Source organism: Sinocyclocheilus anshuiensis, unplaced genomic scaffold (assembly GCF_001515605.1).
Source record: "Sinocyclocheilus anshuiensis isolate Anshui unplaced genomic scaffold, SAMN03320099.WGS_v1.1 scaffold2310, whole genome shotgun sequence".
Taxonomy (NCBI): Eukaryota; Metazoa; Chordata; class Actinopteri; order Cypriniformes; family Cyprinidae; genus Sinocyclocheilus; species Sinocyclocheilus anshuiensis.
In genome coordinates this window covers 259,948-280,913 of record NW_015557685.1, presented here as the reverse complement: position 1 = coordinate 280,913, position 20,966 = coordinate 259,948, and the positions used below count along the sequence as shown (strand labels likewise).

The following is a 20,966-nucleotide window of genomic DNA, read 5'->3' as shown; positions in this document are numbered from 1 at the left end:
TTTTTTATTATTATTATTTTATTTTTTTTTTATTCTGTATTGTTGTTTTGTTCTTTCTCTTACATTCTCTGGACTGTTACGTAGTTTTTGTTTTGTATTTAACTGTTGTTACTGAACTAAATACTACTGAACAAAAAAAAATACTAATAATCAGGCCAGCTGAAAAATGAAATGTAATCCGATATGAATCTAGACTTGAATGAGGAACGTGTGGTAAAAGCTAATTTAAACTATTGTTTTGCATCGTTCATGAAAATCAGAAAAAAAATGTTTTACTTATTATTTATCCGTTTGTCACAATTTGTGCTAAATGTGAACGAATTTTATGCAGGCATATCTAAAGTCAACTCGCAGATAACACGTCATCGAGTAGCCTACCGAAGTTACCGACGCCATTTTGGCTCAAACAAACTCTACATTTCACTTACTAGTAAAACATATTCGTCTTAAGAAATCGCATTTTATACTCAATGCATTCAAGGGGCCGCCCGTAAACTCACTGCGTACGTCTGCTAAAATAACTGCTGTATCTTTTTATAAATTGTAAAGTATTTTTAATAATACACCTGCTAAATCCTCTGCTAGCTGTCCGCTACGTTGTGCCCAGATGATAAGTTAAACATTTGGCGAATGTAAATAAAAATGGGTGGATGCTCCGCTCCAAACTGCTCGAACTCTACAACTATTGGAAAGCAGCTATTTCGCTTTCCGAAAGACCCCGTGCGCATGAGAAAGTGGCTTGTAAACTGTCGGCGTGATTTTGTACCGACTCCCTGCTCCAGACTGTGCCAGGCAAGTGAAAAGCATGCGAGTATTCAATTCTGCAAAAGACAACAATTAAGTCATTCTTCTGGCTTCCTTTTGGTGTAATCGTATATGTGTACTTTTGTCACAAAGCTTCATTTCCATGACTTGCAGGACCACTTTGAAGAAAGCCAGTTTGAGGAGATCGCCAGATCACCAGCAGGGGGAAGGAAACTCAAACCCAACGCAATCCCCACACTGTTCAATGTACCCGACCCTCCCTCTCCTGTCACCCCTCAAGTAGTGTTACCTATTAAAAATGAGCCAGGTAAAGTTATTAGTACGGAGCCTCAAGGGGACAAGATGATGGAAAAATATAAGAAGGGAGGAACATTTATATTTCAATGCTTTTAGTTTTTTTCCCCTCCCATGTTGTTTTTCCCCCCCAATCCCCTACTCTGTATATGTGACGCTGGAACACAAAACAAGTCATAAGGGTCAATTTTGGAAATTGAGATTCATCTGAAAGCTAAATAAACAAGCTTTCCATTGATGCATGGTTTGTTAAGATACGACAATATTTGGCTGAGATAAATCTGGAATCTGAGGGTGCCAAAAAAGTAAAAATATTGAGAAAATCCAATTTAAGTCCAAATTAAGTCCTTAGCAATGGCCTATTACTAATCAACAATTAAGTTTTGATATATTTACGGTAGGAAATTTACAAAATATCTTAATGGAACATGATCTTTACTTAAAGGGGTCATATGATGCTTTTTTAAAGATCATTATTTTGTGTATTTGGTGTAACAGAATGTTGACATGCTTTAATGTTCAAAAAACACATTATTTTTCAAATACTGTACATTATTGTAGGTCCTCTATGCCCCGCCTCTCTCAAACGCTTCGTTTTCTACAAAGTCCCTCCTTCCGACAAGTGCAGTCTGCTCTGATTGGCCAGCTGACCCAGTGCATTGTGATTGGCTGAACACCGCTAGCACTCGTCGGAAATGTAACGCCCCTTACCATAATCGCAAACATAAAAGAAAAATCGGTAATTTTGACCCATACAGTGTATTGTTGGCTATTGCTACAAATATACCTGTTTGATTTATGACTGGTTTTGTGGTCCAGGGTCACATATTTGAGCCAATTCACTGAAAAAGCACTATGTGCTAGTGTATTTATTTGTGTATGTTTGGAAACTTACTTATATGAAGGCATCTGTGAGTAAAAAAAAGAAAAGAAAAAAAATAATTATTATTTGTGATCCTCATGCCATTCCAAACCATTTGCTAGGTTTTCTATGAAAGTTAAACCCTTAAATGAATACATCAGGTCTTTAGTGAACCAGGACGTCATCCACTGGCCTCTCCCTCATTCCTTTTTAATGTTAGACCTCCACCTTCTTAGTATTCCTCAAAGTATTCATTATCAATAAAATGACAAGGAAAAAAAACTAATTTGTAAAAGAATGTCTATTTTCTGTTTAATTTTTTGGTAAAAAGTTCATAGGGTCGCTAGTGACCAGAGATGTGTAATAGTGTAAGTATATTTTTTTTCTGTCCAACAGTATTAAATATCCAATATCTCAATAAGTGTAAATCACCTTTTAGACATCCATCCATGTTAGTTACGCATTCAAGCATTAAACAGTTATTTTCTATACAAATCATTGTCATTAAGAACAATGGTGAAAATTTTGGAGATGAACAGTCCCTTTAAGGTCACTTTGTGTGCTGCAAATGAACATATTATATTGTTAATGTAGTGGAAAAGGACTTAAACATGGGGGACCATGGATATGCCCGCCGACAGCCACCTGTGGATTCAGAGGAGGATGGGGTTCAGAGGACAGACGAGGAGCGACCCTGTTCTCTCTGCCAACATTATAAAACCAAACTGGAGCAACAACAGCAACACAAAGTCAGACTACAGAGAGAGGTAACATTCATTCTAATAAATCATAATCGATTGTACATATTAGCGATTGAAAGCACATTTTATCATTTCTTTGTTACACAGGCAGAGGAGATGAAGAAACGTCTTTACAAACTGAGTAAAATCGAGAAGGGGCTACAGCTGTTCCTGTTTGAGGATCAGATACGCGCCCTAACGTTGGCCAAGCGTTCTCGGAGGGCAGTGTGGTCCCATGATACTTTACTGACAGCCCGTAAAATCCGCTGCGCAGTGGGGGTTAAAGGATACGAGTACCTAAGGGAACTGGGCTACCCTTTACCTTCTTACAGGACGCTTTGCAATCGGCTGGAGCCCAAAATGATGGTGACCACTAGTATGCAGGACGAACTGGCGGAGCTCAGCCTAGGCATCATAACAGCTTGTGACAGTCCAGAGGGCAACGTGACGAGTGAGGAACGACTGATTGGAGTCATGACCTGAGACACTGTGTTTGTAAGAAACTGCACTGATGCTTGACTGTTAAATCAGCCAAAGGCAAAGCTGCGGCAGGACTCGCAGAGGATGTTTGTTTGCTGGGTAAAGTTATTTTGGGTTGTTGTTGTTGCATTTTGAAACCATTTGCATAAATACCACAACAGTCTGGAGATGATTCACTATTAGGGTTGCAAAAAGGTTGAAAATTTCCAGTAAATTTCTGAAATATTCCAGAAATTTTGGAAACTTTCCAGGATTGTTTGGGATATTCCAGGGATTTTTGGAAAGTTTCCGGAAACTTACCAGAAATTGTCCACCCCTTTGCAACCCTATTCACTATTATGTGTTTTCTTTAAAGCTGCGGTCCGTAACTTATTTTGGTTAAAAATGATCCAAAATCAATATTTGAGCAAGTACATAACCAGCCAGTGTTCAAAACTATCGCCTTACTCTAGCCCGATTCACAACGGTTAGCTTATAATAATGTTTTCTCATTTGAGTGGTACGGGTAGGTTTTCGCGGGAAATTCTAGCATGCTGCTGCGTCATTACGTCACATCTGTAAACATAAAGAAGTTGTCCCAAGAAGTTGAATAGCCTTTTCTCACAGCAGTCAGAATAATTAAATGTCAAAAAAATCATTTTGATGGTGGATTGTAATCCAGAAAGGATTATATGAAACGCATGTGAATGAAATTAAATTATATTCCCGTTTTAAATGTGCTTCTGATTACAGATAGCCTGGGATTACACACGATTTGTATTTTAAAGACAACCAGTTCGAAGGGAGCATAGTTTGATTTTTGGGTTAAAAGAATTTCTTGGTATGAAATTCGAATGGAATGACAATTAGAGATTAGACTGTACAGAAATTGAAATCTACACACACACTATACTCATAGTCACGCAATGCTGATTAATGCTCTGAGAATAAAGTATAACAATAATAATAATTTGCACGGTTTGATGTGATATGAGCTAATCGATCGTTAGATTAAATCACCATTGGTAGCGCGATTTATTGTAATGCTTTTTTCCTCAGTTGGTCAGAACAAACGTGGCAGACTTGTTACTTGTTCAGATGACAATATACGGTGAAAATTCTTATTTGGTCATGTATTCCAAGACGAAGGCTAGAATCTGTGATTACTAAGTATAGGATTCACACCGGTGCGGTGACTGACTGCCACACATAGCCTACTCCTCAAAACATTAGATTCATCCTCGCTGGAGCCATGCCAGAGTACAACCCATGCAAGGAAGATAATTCTGCACACAGCTGCAATTCCAGGTTTTCAAACAGAGATGGCGACAAAGAGGCAAAACTTACAGACTGCAGCTTTAACAAAAATAAATATTTTGGTCTTGCTGCATCTGGCTGTGTAGTTGGAATCCCTTGATGCAAGTATTGCACCTGTTACCTATTTTAAGAAAATTGAGGTAAACTGTCGGTGGAATAATTTCAGCTGTTCGCAGAATCATAAGAATGTACCCTGAAAACCAAATGTTATCACTCTAAACTTGACTTTTGCTACTGAGACAACGATATTAGAAAGTTTTTGCTTGTTTCTGTGAGAGGAAGTTGACAAACGAGACTTGGTAAATGTCACTATTTTAAAGTGGTATATTGGTAGTGCTGCGGTTTTAAAGTGGTGTAAATCTGGTGCACGAGGTTAGTAGCCAAAAAGATAGCACATAATTATAGAGCCACCACACAAATGATTCATGCAGTTGCCAAACTGAAGGGAACTGTTCTGAATGATAAACTTCTGTCTTTCTGCAAACCAGAGTTTCTGGTTTTATGTTATGTTTTTTTGTCTTCATGTTTGCCACCCCTGTCTGTACAGTTTTATTTCAACAGCTCTTTGATGGATCCCTTGTCAACTGTTTGTCTTAAAGGCATAGTTCACCCAAAAATAAACTTTTTTTTTTACTCAACCACATGTTGTTCAAAACCTGTAGGATTGACTCTCTTCTGTGGAACACAAAACAATGTTGGGAACCAACAGTTTTTGTTGGCTTTAACATTTTTGATGGTAAAAAAAAAAGTTATTTACGTAAATGTTCAAAAAACACATTAATAGGGATATTTGAGGAACATGTAGGGTTAAACCAGTTTAATTAAATGAGAAAAGTTTAATTAAAAGAAAAAACACTGGATGTTTAGTACTGGGGGAACAGTTAACTTTTGTGTTGGTGTTCTTTTGGAGTGTACTGAAGGTTGTTACTCCATGGATTAAAGTGTGTACTTTGGCCCAATCATTTCAAGGATAAAACACTGTTGTTTGCAAAACTAAAATCAATTCCTCTGCCCATGGGATGGTGTAAGATCTTTCAAGAATGTTTCGTTGAGAGTAAATCTCAGATTGTTAACTTTGGTGTATTTACAGCAAGGCCAGACAAAAGAAAAATAGTTTAAATCTACTTTATTTTCTCATTTATTTTAGCATGTGGTGCACATCTGAGACCCCTGGTCCTGTGAAAGTTCCTGTGGTTGTTGAGGGAAAGGAATGAGCTGACAAGTACAGTCACATAGATTTTAATATCTATGATGAATTACTTTTCAACAAACCTATATAGTAATTGGAAAACACTGGTCACTGAGGGATCCATTGCATCATTTCAATAGGAAAGTAAATTTACAGATGCACTTGTTTTTCCATGATGTGATCACTGAATGATTAGCTCAAGCAAACAGTAACAAAAACTGCCAGGGAGAAAGAAAATCAAATAAAATGTGCATGAACCGGCCCCAAGATTTTAAAGTCACTTCAGTATTTGCAGATCAATTTATGTTTAAATCTTTTTCCAAATGTCAACTCCATATCCAGAATATCCAGAAGCTCAATCAAAGCATTGCAGTAGTGTTAAAACAGCATTTTGACACTTTAAATGTAGATTCAAAACATATCTAATCCAAGAATGTTTGTTGCATGGTTACTTGCATGCTTTATACCTCTCTTAAGTCTTTTTATGTAAAAGGGCATACAGAAGCTTTAATCATTTGTATATTTAGTGAGCTGATGTAAAATATTATTACCCCATGGCAAGGTATGACAAAATTTGTTTCAACAAAAAAAAAAACCCTCCCTAAAATCTTGTTCAGTTTGTTATCAGTCAGTGTGTTTGTCTTGTATTCATATTTATCTTGGATCACTCACTTTGTAGTACACCAGTCCCCGATCCCATCTTTTACTGGTTTGTTCTGTTTGTTTAGGGGGAGGTTTGTCCAGATTGAGACCTTTAAAAGTGTGGACCAGACAACTTCTTTATTTTTGACCCAGAGGAGGCCAAGGGACAGAGCTTGAGGTTTGTGCAAATCATGCCAGTTTTGCCTTTTTGTTTATGCGTGTATGGGATAAAATGAATGTAAAACTAACTAACGAAACATCAAAGTAATTGATTGTGTAGTATTTTAGTTTGATGAGCTGGTGGTTTTTGTTTGCAGCTATTGCGGAGGGTGAAGTTCAGCAGGCATGATGCAGGCTCTCTGGGCTCTGTGGTTGTCTGCTTTTGCAGCTCTGCATTGCGCTTCACCGCTGTTTTTGGAGAAGGAAAGCACTGGCTCCAGAATCTGTAAGCCTGCTCCGAAGTGGGAGATCGATGGCGAGATTCCGATGATGGACCTTCTAGGAAATGTAGTTGTTGTGGCTCTTCTTAAAGCGAGCTGACAGTTCTGTCTCACGCAGGCTGCCAGGTGAGAGATCTTGTGCTGTGTAATTTACTGGCTTATTCTTTAAAGTGATGCCTTTCCTAGTTAGACATTTTTACAGTCAATATTTAACAAACAAGAAAAGAAACTGTAATTATAAAGAGCTGTTAGAAAGAGACAATACTGATATTTCTACACTTTTTAATGGGAGAGTTCACCCATAAAATGACAATTTTGTCATCATTTACTCACCCTCATGTCGTTCCAAACCTGTATGAGTGTCGTTCTTATGTTGAAGGTATTTTGAAGAATGCTGGTAATCAAACAGACTTCCTACTATGGAAGTCAATGGCGATCAACAACTGTTTGGTTCTTCAAAATATCTTCTTTTGTGTTCAACATAAGAAAGAAACATACATAGGTTTGGAACAACATGAGGGTGAGTAAATGATGACAAAATGTTCATTTTTGGGTGAACTATTCCTTTAAATTTGTTTACTACTATACATAACATTTAAAATTGCCTACTATACAAAATTGTAACAGGTTTAACATTTTAAGATTTTTGCCAACTGACAAAAGTAACAATAGCACACAGTACCGAAAATGGTGACTTTTACTTATGTTTCATTCTAAAAAGGATGATAAGGCCATTGACATTTTTTTTATTTTTTTTTTTATTAATGGGATAGTTAAAAATAATGAACTTTTTATGTATTTAAAGAAGACAGACAAAATAATAGCCTTTATTTGCATTTATTTATATACAATTTTTAGTATTTAGTAATCATACAAATTAAAGTATATAAACATGATCAAATTAATTAGAATATATAATAAAAATACTATGTATGTGAGGGACAGAAATGACAGCCAATTTGTATAATGACCCTCCTTATTTAAAGTGACTGTTTTTATTTCTAGTATAATTTCAGGGTTTGTGCTGCTGTGTACTAATGATCTTGGTAAACGGCTCAGTCAGTTAAATCTGCTTGTGTTCTCTTCCTTTTGTTTCGGAAGGTTGGGAGACCTGCGTGACAAGCTGGCCCTTGGCAAGCTGACAAACATATCATTCCTGGTTGTCAATGAGCAGGATGCACAGTCCAGGGCCATGTACTGGGAGCTGAAGAGGAGGACGGCAGAGGGCATCCCTGTTTATCAGCAGAGCCCAGTGCAAAACGACATCTGGGACATCTTGGGGGGAGACAAAGATGATTTTTTAGTTTATGACAGGTATGGGCTAAACACACTTCTAAATCCATCCAGTAATATGACCAGTCTGACTAGTTTCTCTTTAGAGTCACATGACTCTTTTGTACTCATATGAAGGTTATCCAGAAAAAAAATGAACATCTGGGATCTTTTTCTCAAGCATTGTTTTCTGTGTTCAATATCATGGTCATTCTTTTGTATTTCCTTTCTGCACAGATGTGGACATCTCACCTTCCACATTGTCCTGCCCTTCAGCTTTCTTCACTACCCTTATATAGAAGCTGCCATCAGGGCTACATACCACAAAAATATATGCAACTGCTCAGTGAGTGAAAATATTCAAGTTTCAGAAAGTGCTGCATTTATGAAATGTTTGCAAAAAATGTTCATTTATTGAAACTCTCTTCCAGTTACATGCAAACTCCTCCATATCAGAAGGCTTCGAAAACAACAAAAACGATGCAAATGAGCCAACAGAAGTGAACAACCAGAAGACTAACAATACAGAGCCTGTAACTGTTGAGCATCATCACCATCAACATGTGCATCATCATCATCACCAACATGTGCATCATCATCATCAAAATAAAAATAACAGCACAGGTGATTCAGATGTGACCAACGTACCAAAGGAACCAATCCAGCATTCGCATCAAGAACATAGTCATCACAAAAGTTAGTTTTTTTTTTTCGATAATTGTTGTATTTTGGTTTAAGAATTTACTCTTTTTTTATCTATATGGAGCTGCTCTTGTGTCAGACCTTATATTTACCTTTAAGGGGGAATTCAGTTGGTTCTCATTGCTCTTAATGAAGTGTGCACTTTAAACCTGAGTTAGGGGTCTGCATACGGATGTTGAGCAGAAGAGTCATTTACACAAGACTTCTGTTTCCCTCCTTCCTTTTAGGGAATATCTAAGAGTGCTGAACGAAAGAGTTTGCTATTTGTATTATTTGTTAACTGCCTTGTATTTATGTGATTATATGATGTGTTAAGGAAATATGTTTATGACCCAAAGTGGTATGCAAGGAGCTGTATAAAAATAAATCTACATCAGCATTTAATATACAGCATCTACCATGTGTCATTTTTCCTGTCAAAACCTTTAGCTGATACTGGGACGTTGAATTTGGAAATTATTTGTTAGTAGCTACTGGGTTCATGGTTGCATTTATGGTCATTCAGGTTGGTCCAAGATGATCTATTTTAGAAGATGGGGCTGGGACTGACCTGGTAGACCTTGATCATGCTGGTCAGGGCAGGTAGACCATCTTGGACAAGTAACAAACCAGCTACATGTTCCACAAAACCCACAGTCAACTCATATAATGTATTTAAGAAATTTAACAAAGCATCACTTTTCAGAGAAGACAATACAGCCTGTAGTTGGTGCATTAAATTGAGAGTAAAGCTTTAAAAAAAAATTCTGCCTATTAGTAAAATTATTTCTACGTTTGAGAAGTCATTTGGAGGTTACGTTATAAAACTAGGCCTAAAAACAGTATTAATTGCGTAGCCTATTAATTAGGCTTAATTGATAGTGTCCTTAAAAAGCAACTGTTAAATGGCTAATACGGTGTAACGCTCAAAATAGCTGATGGTAAAGAATAAAGTTATCCAGGGGATTTTGGTAGGCCTAATCCGTTTTGAAGAGGATGCCACAGCCTAAACTCCTTAACTCCTCATTGAGCCACTGATTTATGCTGAACGAGAGCGTTGTGTCGTAATTCCGTTGATAACATCATATTTTCCCTCTCGTGGAACTAAAATAGCGATCATAATTTACATTTTTACCCAGTTACTCCTTTAGTTACACCCGTTTCAGCGAACTCTCTCGCTGTTCTCAAATGCAACCGATGGATGGCGCTGTTTGGGCATTACTGAATGAACATCAAGCGCAATGGTAAGGCAGTTACGCTTAAAATAGCCAACAGTTTCTCAAATATTGATAGACTGATTAAAATAGGCTACGTTAGGGCTTGTTTTAGTTTATTTGTTTGCTTGTTTCTTATTTTCTTTTTACAATATGTCCATACATTAACAAACACCGGGTCTCTTTCATTATTAATCGCTCAGGTGTCTGTGTCCTCGTCGACATGGCAAAGGTTTCAGATATTTCATCAATGGGGCCTAGAAAACGGAGGTATTTTTCCAGCAAGTACATGTCTGATGTTCTACTTTAAACCTGCTCTTTATAATTTTTATATGACATAATAAACTACAACAGCTTATTCTTTTTTACTTATTTTCACCGATACAAATAGGCTGCATTTGACTAGGTCCTGACGAAAGCAGTATGAAAATACTTTTATAAACTACTTTAACCACTATATCAGGCAATTTAACGAGCTAATGAAGCAATCGTTTCATTCCCACAGACAAGAGGACAGATGGATGGCTTTTGGTTTATTCTCCGCTGCCTGTCGGTGGGATCTTCCTGTTTTACCTTGTCATTGTCTGGCTTGGTCCCAAACTGATGTCTTACAGAGAACCAGTCAACATCAAAGCTCTCCTTATTATTTACAATTTTTCCATGGTGTGCCTTTCTGCTTATATGTTTTATGAGGTATGAGAACAAAAATATTAAATACTTGATTTCCATTCATTCATTCATTCATGTTTTGCTTTTAGTTCACAGCATCTTTTTGGTTGGCAAATTACAGTTTGGTGTGTCAGCTTGTTGACTACTCTGAAACCCCCTTGGCAATGAGGGTAAGCACATTATTTTTATATAAATTATTTGTATTTTTCCCCCAAGAAGTTAATATTTATGCAACAGTAGATGAAGAATTATAATGATTGCTTTTATTGATTTTGTGCGATTTTAATGCCATGCAGATGGCCAAAGTGTGCTGGTGGTTTTACTTCTCTAAAGTCATTGAACTTACTGATACAGTAAGTGAATCTAGTCCTTTGATATCAGATAGCATTGTTTATGAATGTCTTATGATGTTTTATTACATAAATAAGTAAATGGCATTATCATCAGGTGTTCTTCATTCTGAGGAAGAAGAACAATCAACTGACCTTTTTGCATGTGTATCATCATGGCGCCATGATTTTCAACTGGTGGGCAGGGGTCAAGTATGTTGCGGGAGGGCAGTGTAAGTGTTCTTACCTTGGAGTAAGACAGATTATTTTATTTACATGCAACAGTCCACTTAGCACAATGTTACAATGTTATACTATCAATCAAGAGACATATTTAACGCAAAGGTTGTGTCAAGTTTTTGAATAGAGGTGAAGTTTAAAGAAATAGTTCACACAAAAAGTATAATTTGCTAAAAATGTACTCACCCTCAGGCCATTCAAGATATATTTGAGGTGTTCCCAATCAGAACAGATTTTGAGAAATGTAGCATCACATTATTTGCTCATCAATGGATCCTCTGCAGTGAATGCCATCAGAGTCCAAATGTCATGTAAAGTGAAAAGCTACATGTTTGTAATTGACAAATTCATTATTAATCCGTCATAATTTTTGTCCTATCACATCAAAAACTGTTTTGGACTGTTTTCCCTTGTAAACAGTGCTTAATCTGTGCATATTTCTCTCCTGATTCAGACAAAATTACTTTCACTGGAAAAAGAAGTATTTTGGATAGAACGCTCCTATTTTAGCCGGAAACAACGATGTGAAGTTAAAAACATCTTAATAATGAATTTATTACAAACACATTTTTTTACTTCACAAGATGTTAATGGACTGGAGTCGTGTGGATTACTTGTGGATTAATGTGATGTTTTTATCAGCTGTTTGGACTCTCAATCTGACGGCACCCATTCACTTTCTCCCAATCTGTTCAACTGATCTACATCTTGGATTTTTGGATGAACTATTCCTAATCATTGTGTAACATAAACTATTAGGTTGAACTATTGAAGGTCCAGAAGTCTGAGACAACATTTAAAATATAATTTAAATCTGGTATTACGGTTTTTCTGAATTGCTAAAACACATTTCTTGATCACTCATTTTCTCAAAACCTTAAACACAAATCCAAATACTCAAACTAAATTCACGAAACCTCTGACTCTTCCATCAAAATCAAACAATAACTGCAAAACCATTTCACTTGCAAAAGTATAGTAATTGCAACTGAGTAAGGTGAATATATTGTATAGGCATACTGAAGAACAGTATTGTGCTGAATATTTAATAGTACTGAATGTTTGTATATATTCAGTAGTTGGATACTGCAAAAATACTGCAGTTCAACTGCAAAGGCCAAAATGGTCAAATAAAACTCTAAATAGCATGTTACAGTACACTTAAATACTGTAAGTTGTGCAATTGTAAAATCAGGGTCAATGAGAGATTCATTCTGTCTCAGCATCATGTCTTTGTGCTTGAGTCCAGCCTCAGGACTTTGTCCACATCACAAGTAATGTTTTTTTTGCTAGACAAAGAAAAAAAAACCCTCTGGTCTCACAGATCCAGGATTGATAACACTCTCTAAGCCTTACTCTTTCTCTCCGCATCCTCTTTCTCCTCATCCTCCACTTCTTACATGTACTCTTCCTCCTCTCCTTCTCAGATTGTTTCCATCTATTGTTCGTATCATCATTCAGTCACCTGTGCCACTTGTGCACTCTGAACTGCCTCATATTTTGTACAGTTGGTTTGATCACATCATTAGAAACAAGTGTGAACAATTTTGAATCGTGTGTAAACGAGGACAACTGTGCTTTAGTTGTGTTTAACGTTTACCGCTTGTGTTTAGCATTTTGCAGCACAAATGCATCACAGTGTGATAAGTGTTTAAGTGAATGAGAATGTGTTTAGAGTTTTGCAAAAAGAGTGCATGAACGTGTAAGGTTTAGCAGAAAGAGTGCTTTATTCGACAAATTGGTTTAAGCTAGTGAGAATTTGGTTCAGAGATTGGGGTTTAGTGTTTTAGCAATTCAGACAAACTGTAAACTAGCACAAAAGTTTCTATTGAAGCATAAGATGCCAATTAGATCATGTCAAATCACGCTGGAGACTTTCATGTTAATTTTCACTCAAATTGTGTTATAATTGCAGTATAATTTGTAATAAAATATTTTGGACCCCACTGTATTAATGTACTGTAATTAACTAAGAATTTTTTCAGCTCCTAAATGTGATTCTCCATTTTGGGGGTTGATGCAGATGCAGTAGCACTCTGACACCACTAGATGATGTATTGCTTCAGAAATAGACAATGAAAGTATTGTGAAAGGCATGTGGTATTGTCTTTATGTTAGGCAACTGATAAAATATTTTATTCAGAGTGCCATATGTTCTGAAGTGTCAAGGCAGAGAATGATTTCCTAAAGATGTTCTCTTTCCCTCAGCGTTCCTTATTGGCCTCATAAACTCTTTTGTTCATGTGGTAATGTATATGTACTATGGCCTGGCAGCATTGGGCCCCCAAATGCACAAGTACTTGTGGTGGAAAGACTACCTCACTTCGCTTCAGCTGGTGAGACTTTCAATATGATTATAATGAATAATAATTTAACATAAATGCTCGGTCACTTTTGTATCACTGTCTTTCTTTGTCCCCCTCAGCTCCAGTTCTTCATTGTGACCATTCACACTGCAGTTAACCTCTATGCTGACTGTGACTTTCCTGACTCCATGAATATTATAGTGCTCGGCTATGCCTTCAGCCTGATCGCTTTGTTTAGTAACTTTTATTATCAGAACTACATTTCCAAGAAGACCAAGATGGCATGACAGCGTGAAGATTAAAATATATATTACATACTATGAATGTTTGAATACAAATGTGTCATCCATTGATCCACAATGTGGCGATTGAGACTGTTTTAAGGACTCTGTTTAATCCTTTATCTCAGATCCATTTGTCTGTATTCTCCCCTCCTCCAAACAGAGTCCATACAATCTCTACACTCCCACCCCCCTCTGGTCATTAGGGATTGAGACCCTGCAACGCTCTAGTGATCTGGCCAAATTGAAATAAACCCTAGTCCACTTTCTGCTCCTCACTCACTTATTTATCTAATCTCCCAATGTGACGCTTTTATTTGTTTACCACTCATTGGATAAGGTCAACCAATCACAGTGTAGCTGGGGGAGTGGCTTATTTAGGGCTCTGCCTTCTCTACAGCTGCCCTCTTCTACCAGGTTTTAAACCTATACCTTTTTAAAATACTGAATGTTACCTCTAAAAGGTAATATATATAGTTTTCTGTAAGGGATAGGTTTAGGTTTAGGTTTAGGTTTAGGTTAGGGTTGGGTTAGGGCACGTGTCAAACTCAAGGCCCGCAGGCCTATTCTGCCCGCCACATCATTTTATGTGGCCCGCGAGAGCATATGATTGTCTTAAAATAAAAATCTATGCAGCTTTATACCGTAAATTATGAAAGTGCGTATTAATACCACAAGTTTCTGTTTCTATTTGGCGTTCTATTTATACGCATAAATTGACTTTGGTGTGCATATGGTACGCAAGGGTTAGGATTAGGGGTCTGGGGTTTTTCCGTTCATGATGACTGCGTGGACGGCTCAAAGGAATAAGTGCGGACCTCAGTGCTAGAGCCCCACCGACGGAAATGGAAAAACACAATATTCTCCATTCATTTAACGGATTAAAAAATCGATTGCAGCTTTCAAACACGACTTTCTTCTCGTTTTAAAAGTTCGTTTGAGGCGGTTTCTATTGAGTTAATTTAATGACAAATGTCCAGAGCGCATATTGCCTATGCGAGAGCGCATCAAATGCGCGAGCGCAAATATCTCTGCTTGCACAGGTGGATTCCCGTTCATTCACTCTCACAGAAAACGGACACGCTTTCTATCGATCAGGCATTAGCCTATATGCGTGCGCTCAAAAATGATCTTCTCTCCTGTCTCGAGTTTAATAAACGCAACCTGGAGTGTGGGCATCCACTGGCAGAAACATACATTAGTGCATATGCCAACTAATGTAAATAAGTATTTACATAGCATAACAGTATTAAGGCCGTTTCACACCGAGCGCGATGCGAATCGCCGACGAACGTTGCGAAACGATTGATCGCCGCCTGCTAATTCACGCCTGCACGCTAGGTGGTGCCGACCAGCAATGTATTTTTACTCAAGATATGTATCTCATATATGGATTTAACATCGTCCACTGTTCAATATACAGCATTAAATATAGCTAAATAAAGTTTGGTTCTATGCCAGAAACACAAACTATCTATAATGCTTGCAATAAAACATCTTAAAATATAAATATAAGTACAATTAGCATCAAGCCACATTTGAACATTTATGTGATTATTCATGTTTTTGCTTAAAACCCACTATAAACCATCATCGAGTGCTTGTAATAACTTCCGATTGTGATCTACAAAGAGTGCATGTCTGCCTATTATAGAATCAAAATCAACTATATAATCTTAAAATATAAATATAAGTACAATGAGCATCAAGCCACATTTGAACATTTATGTGATTATTCATGTTTTTGCTTAAAACCCACTATAAACCATCATCGAGTGCTTGTAATAACTTCCGATTGTGATCTACAAAGAGTGCATGTCTGCCTATTATAGAATCAAAATCAACTATATAATACAGACATGCACTATTTGTAGGCTATGTTTAATAACGCCACTTATTGTCATAAACATCCTTTGTTATAAAATTACCATGAGCTGCATACAAAACACATACAGAAAATATATCGTCATAATCATGTGTCTATTTGCTTTCATATTTCATGTGTAGAAAAATGTTTCACTCGTTTTTTTAAACACGGACGATCTAGAGCAGGGGTGCCCAAACTCGGTCCTGGAGGGCCGGTGTCCTGCAGAGTTTAGCTCCAGTTTGCCTCAACACACCTGCCTGGAAGTTTCTCCTCCAGTACCGAGTTTGGGCACCCCTGATCTAGAGAGTTAACGCGCTCTGATAACACTCGCGCACGTGGAAGAAAACGGGGTTTGACACTCCAGATCACATAATTCAATGGAGGATTTAGAAATTATATTAAGAACATGTGAGAATAAATCTGTTCTCAGATACCAAAGATACCAGGAACTCAGCATCCACTCTCTCTACCGGGATACTCTTCGTTGTTTGTTTACACTGGTTATCGAAACAGCGCCATTACTCTCACCCAGCAGCTGCTCTGGGCATGTGATCTAAGCTCAAATTTGATTGGACGGCCCGTTTCATCGTGGAGCGACGGGGTAAAAATCGACACACAGGACGAAAAAAAAATCCTCGCTTTTTCGCACTGCGAATGATGCGCCTGGTGTGAATAGCCCCATAGGGATCTATTGTTTCGATTCAAAAGCGTCATCGCGCCGAACATTCGCGCCGAATTTTCGCTTTCAGTGTGAAAAGCCCTGTAGTCTAAATGTAGGGCCTATCTGTTTCGCAAGCGTCAACAATACATTATGAAAATAAAAAGAATCAGTTTTTTTTTTTTGCGATCAGATCAAGTGGCAAACTCCTGGAAAGTCTAAGGATCCAGTAAGCAAATGCATTCAAACAGTATGTTCAAAACAGCGCTAATGCAGAGAAAACATGGCCGATATCATCAGAGATGGCAGAGATAATAGTACTCACGTACAGTTGTCAGTAAAAAATAAAAAATCAGCAAGCTATTAGGCTTAAAAGCACAAGTGTTTCATACTGGATGCTGGCTGAAGGTGTTTTAGATTACGCAGTAGTCTGTGTGGTTTAGTAAATCTGGATCAGTCAGGTCAAGGTAGCTCATTTAGTGGTCTTTTGGCATCCCCCTGTGTTCCTGTTTGGTATCGCAGATTAAATTGAATTTCAATTCCTTTTAATTCTACTTCATTACATTTAAATTAAACTGCAATTATGCATTGTATTTGCTACCTCAGTTCAAAGTTAGTAATTAAATTGGAATTCAAAAGGCATTCTTGAATCAGTTCTGAATGGCACACAAGAGTGAACACCTGTCACGCTGGAAAATCAATGGTGTAGAGAGAAGACTTCTGAAAAATTGTTCCAGCCAGCTCTGAAAAGCAAGTGTAGGCCTACTCCAAAAATACTGGGCAAGTACCCTGTCACCTGAGTGACGTGTCAAAACAGTGAAAATGTCCTTTCATTGCAGGAGAAGGTAATGGCATGGAATTGTGGACTATTTTGCACTGGAACATTCGAGACTCCTGCATAAAATTAGATGGCATTATAGACATCTAAAATTGCAGTGCTCTTCCAAATTACCTCTTAAATGTAATGCAGTTTTATTATTTGCTCTATTGATAGCTTCTCAAAAATAGTATTTTATTTGCGAGCAATGTATCTTCACAGAACAGGCATAGGTTTGTGCCTCAGCTTTAATGCAGTTTGAAGAATTCATTGCATCCATATTAATATGTGAAAGCTCTCACCTGTCTCTCATTCAAATAAAAGCAGCACAAGCTCCTCTCCAACATGTCAGTCATCTGACAAAATGTGCCCAGGTTGCATTTCACCTGTTGAAGTTTACATTCCCCACAAGTGCCATCAACGTGGCGACTCTTCATGCATCCCACAGTCCAGTGCGGTAAACAGACAGTTCTCAGGGTGCACCTCTAAATGTCACTTTCCCTGCAAGATGCCAGATGAAGGCCATCCTTTAATGTTGCTGTCACTTTAAGTTGCAGCCATTCTTTCCTCTGTCTCTCTTTGTTAAGGCATATAAAGAGCAAGCAACGAATGTCTCTGATGCAGGCTGACAGAAATGGGAGTGCTTGTAAAGATGAAAAGAAGACGAGGAATCTATTCACCTCCCTCCCTCAACTTTCTTTTGTTTAGAATTTGATGGTCATACTTTTTTAAAGAGCAGCAAAGGATGCCAGAAGGTTTTGTGTTTCGGTTTTGTGTTTAAATAATTTCTGCGTGTTTTATTTCTCTCAGAATTGGCTCTGTTTGTGTGCCCATGAGTCTGTTCGGTGAGATGTAATAAAGGCTAGACTTACAAATATAGACTACTTATAATAATTATATAATATATAATCATTATGAAAATACCCAAGATGGCTTGAAGAACACAGATAAACCATATATTGTTGCAGGCGACTGTTTATTGTCCTTATGTTTCATCATTCAAAACATTTCGATCTTCTTTTTATTCAGTTACAGCGATAGCCATGCCTTTGTCCATATTAGTGATTTCCTGGAATGTCATCAGTTCTATTACTTCTGAGATGCATATGTGGATTATCTGTGCGAGGGCGCCCTCTGGCTACCAGTATGAATGAAACACATTACATGTGTTTATTTCCCTAAATAATTTTCCAATCCATCTTATTTGGGGTTAAAATAGAAAAAAAAAAAAAAACTCTCTCAAACGAGATTTTAAGTAGACATATAATAATCAACACCTTTCTCCAGTGTACAGAAGTTTACAGGAGTTTTTTGTTGTTAATTTGTTGCGAAAAACACTCTGATGTGCCAATTGCCATCAGAACTGAACTGAAAACCATGGTTAAAAAACTGAGGTATGTATTGAACTGTGGGCTAACTGTATTGTTCCATCCCAGATAGATAGATAGATAGATAGATAGATAGATAGATAGATTTTTCCTCCACCAGCAGCCACCCTCTCAGTCTGAACTGTAATTAGTAATCACTCAGAGAGGAGCCACTACATGATCAGAGCGGTCTGGCGGATGTGGTATAGGGCTAATGTGAGGTCATCGTGCTGGTGTTATTGTGTTTCAGTTCAGACTGCAGGAAGATCTGCTTAGGATAGTGAGGGTTTTATGGAAAGAGTGCTGAGGAGACAACCTGACCTGACCTGACCCGTACACACACACAAACACACATAAAGGATGTTGTTGATTAAGTGTGCTCCTTATCTTAAGAAAGCAGACCTTAGACCACATTAACATTTTAATAATTATTTTGTTTTTGTTAAATGATGTAGGCTATAGGAAGAATAAAACATGACAGGGACATAAATAGTCTTACTTGTCACATATTTTCATCAAAATGACAGAAGATCCTTACAAAAAGTACTGCTGTCTGGTATAAAATATAGTAGAAAGTAATCAACGTTCATATAGTAATATAATAAAAATAAAAGAATGTACACACATACAACACTTCAACAAGGCCTGGATAATATTATGAAGCACTTGAGAAAAATCATGATTATGGAAAACCCAAATGGGGTACATGTAATAATGCAGCAAACAAAAGAGTTCATTCATTGCTCAAGACAAGTGTATTTTAATACTACGGTAATACTCAAGTGTATTTATCTTTTATTTAAATCTTAGCATATGCTGAAATGGACTTTTTGTGCAGTTCTTCATTTAGACGTGACTGCAGAACTTATATATGTTATTTATGTGCTCAATGTACATATTAAAAGATCAGTTTGTCAGAACACATGGCTCTGTTTCATTTGCTCATTGATCACGTTTCTCACAGGGGAGGTTATTTTATGGTGTTTTATTAAGGAAGAAAGAGAACCCATCTGTCTTATATACTATTCTATAATATAAAGTGGGGTATAAATGAGGATGCTATAAAACCAGTAGCACAAAAGCTGAGTCTGAGACATACATGCAATACAACAATGCATGTGCCATGCATTCCATGTGCCGTCGATGATTTTGGAAAGGCAGAGGTGGTCTGTGGATGAGTCATCTCTGCTAGTATGTCACAAGTTTTTGCGAAAGCTCCAAATACAGGTATTGCACAGGGATGCGGTCTTTTGATAAGGACACTGATTTTCTGTCCTGACTGATTTTTGATTCACAGACAGTTTTGACCTGGCTAATGTCATGCTTTATCTGACTGCTGAAATCATGTGCAACTAATTATTACCCTCTTGTTCTATAAGCTTACGGTCATCATTGTATCATCAGGCAATAACGAAGTTATTTCAAGCTGATCCTTGCTTGAATTTATGTCATGACCTAACGTTTGCGCCTAAGGTTATCAAAATAACATTTAAGAAATGCATACAAAGTTAAAAAGTTTAGAGGCGTGATTTTATTTATTTTTTATTATGTTTTTGAAATAAGTCTCTTATGTTCACCAAGGCTGCATATATTATATAGCTTATATAATATATTTTAAAATGTAATTTATTCCTGTGATGGCAAAGCTGAATTTTCAACAGTGATTACAACATTATCAATGTTGTAAACAAATGTGCTGTTGAATATTTTTGTATAAACCGTTTCTTTCGGGATTCTTTGATGGATAGAAAGTTTAAAAGAACAGAATGTTTTAGAAACAGATATATTTTTGTAACATCTCAACATGTTTACTTTTTATAAATTTAATTTCCGTGGCATGCTGAATAAAAGTAGGTGTCACAATTTCTCTCTGGGAGGAAACGAGGAACGAGGAGACGCTGGAGTTAACACGAACATTAATCTTTAAAAAAAACATCCAAGGAAACAGCAAAACACACGTAGCAATGGTTGACATGAACAAGTAGACCCGACAGACCAGTGTTGCCAACTGCTTTCAATTGAAAGTAGCTAAAACTGGTAGCTAAATGTCACTAGATGACATCACAATGGCAAATTCACTGATCTATATAAAGATGAACGTAGATCAGTGGGCAAGATGAGAACTTAGATAAGGTTTGTCCAAGAAGTTGCTATATTTGTCCCTAAACTTTTGAAAAAAGTCTCAAAAGGGGCGGGGAAGTCGTTAAATCTAGCTACAAAGTAGCTAAATTGGCAACACTGCGACAGACACAAACTGCACAGAGGACTAAAATACAGGGATGATTGGGGAAACACAGGTGCATGGGATCATAATCAAACTAATTAACAAAACGAGGACAGGAACATGACCAAATAAGGGAACAGAAACAGGGCCAAAACATGACACAGACAGTCCATGATCCTGACAGTAGGGTTTCTTTAAAGGGGTCATATGATGCGATTTCAAGTTTTCCTTTCTCTTTGGAGTGTTACAAGCTGTTCATGAATAGATAAGATCCCTGAAGTTGCAAAGACTAAAGTCTCAAAACCAAAGAGATATTCTTTATCAAAGTTAAGA

General features: G+C 37.2%; 3 protein-coding genes across 3 annotated transcripts; all 3 read left to right on the top strand.

The window, feature by feature from the left end:
* Positions 1-607: 607 nt before the first annotated feature.
* On the top strand, positions 608-3,301 carry LOC107679322 (THAP domain-containing protein 1-like). Its single transcript, XM_016474841.1, has 4 exons — positions 608-792; positions 919-1,072; positions 2,516-2,688; positions 2,770-3,301. Exons 1-4 carry the CDS (start codon positions 643-645, stop codon positions 3,142-3,144), a joined length of 852 nt encoding a protein of 283 aa, XP_016330327.1. The 5' UTR covers positions 608-642; the 3' UTR covers positions 3,145-3,301.
* Positions 3,302-6,346: 3,045 nt separating this feature from the next.
* Positions 6,347-9,310, top strand: LOC107679336 (selenoprotein Pb-like). The gene is made up of 6 exons (XM_016474863.1): positions 6,347-6,446; positions 6,586-6,834; positions 7,810-8,022; positions 8,218-8,326; positions 8,412-8,676; positions 9,188-9,310. Exons 2-6 carry the CDS (start codon positions 6,614-6,616, stop codon positions 9,229-9,231), a joined length of 852 nt encoding a protein of 283 aa, XP_016330349.1. The 5' UTR covers positions 6,347-6,446; positions 6,586-6,613; the 3' UTR covers positions 9,232-9,310.
* Positions 9,311-9,493: 183 nt separating this feature from the next.
* Positions 9,494-14,023, top strand: LOC107679337 (elongation of very long chain fatty acids protein 7-like). The gene is made up of 7 exons (XM_016474864.1): positions 9,494-10,145; positions 10,381-10,568; positions 10,634-10,714; positions 10,841-10,897; positions 10,992-11,106; positions 13,322-13,449; positions 13,539-14,023. The coding sequence occupies exons 1-7, from the start codon at positions 9,887-9,889 to the stop codon at positions 13,704-13,706; spliced, it is 996 nt and encodes a 331-aa protein (XP_016330350.1). The 5' UTR covers positions 9,494-9,886; the 3' UTR covers positions 13,707-14,023.
* The last annotated feature ends 6,943 nt before the right edge of the window (positions 14,024-20,966 follow it).

What these genes read in the sequence shown, in the direction of transcription:
- LOC107679322 (XM_016474841.1), top strand. Translation starts at nt 643, where the DNA reads ATGGGTGGATGCTCCGCTCCAAACTGCTCGAACTCTACAACTATTGGA. An exon ending in ACCTATTAAAAATGAGCCAG is followed by an intron (nt 1,073 to 2,515) that starts GTAAAGTTATTA and finishes TTGTTAATGTAG; the next exon opens with TGGAAAAGGACTTAAACATG. An exon ending in AAGTCAGACTACAGAGAGAG is followed by an intron (nt 2,689 to 2,769) that starts GTAACATTCATT and finishes TTTGTTACACAG; the next exon opens with GCAGAGGAGATGAAGAAACG.
- LOC107679337 (XM_016474864.1), top strand. Translation starts at nt 9,887, where the DNA reads ATGAACATCAAGCGCAATGGTAAGGCAGTTACGCTTAAAATAGCCAAC. An exon ending in GTATGTTGCGGGAGGGCAGT is followed by an intron (nt 11,107 to 13,321) that starts GTAAGTGTTCTT and finishes TCTTTCCCTCAG; the next exon opens with CGTTCCTTATTGGCCTCATA. An exon ending in ACCTCACTTCGCTTCAGCTG is followed by an intron (nt 13,450 to 13,538) that starts GTGAGACTTTCA and finishes TGTCCCCCTCAG; the next exon opens with CTCCAGTTCTTCATTGTGAC.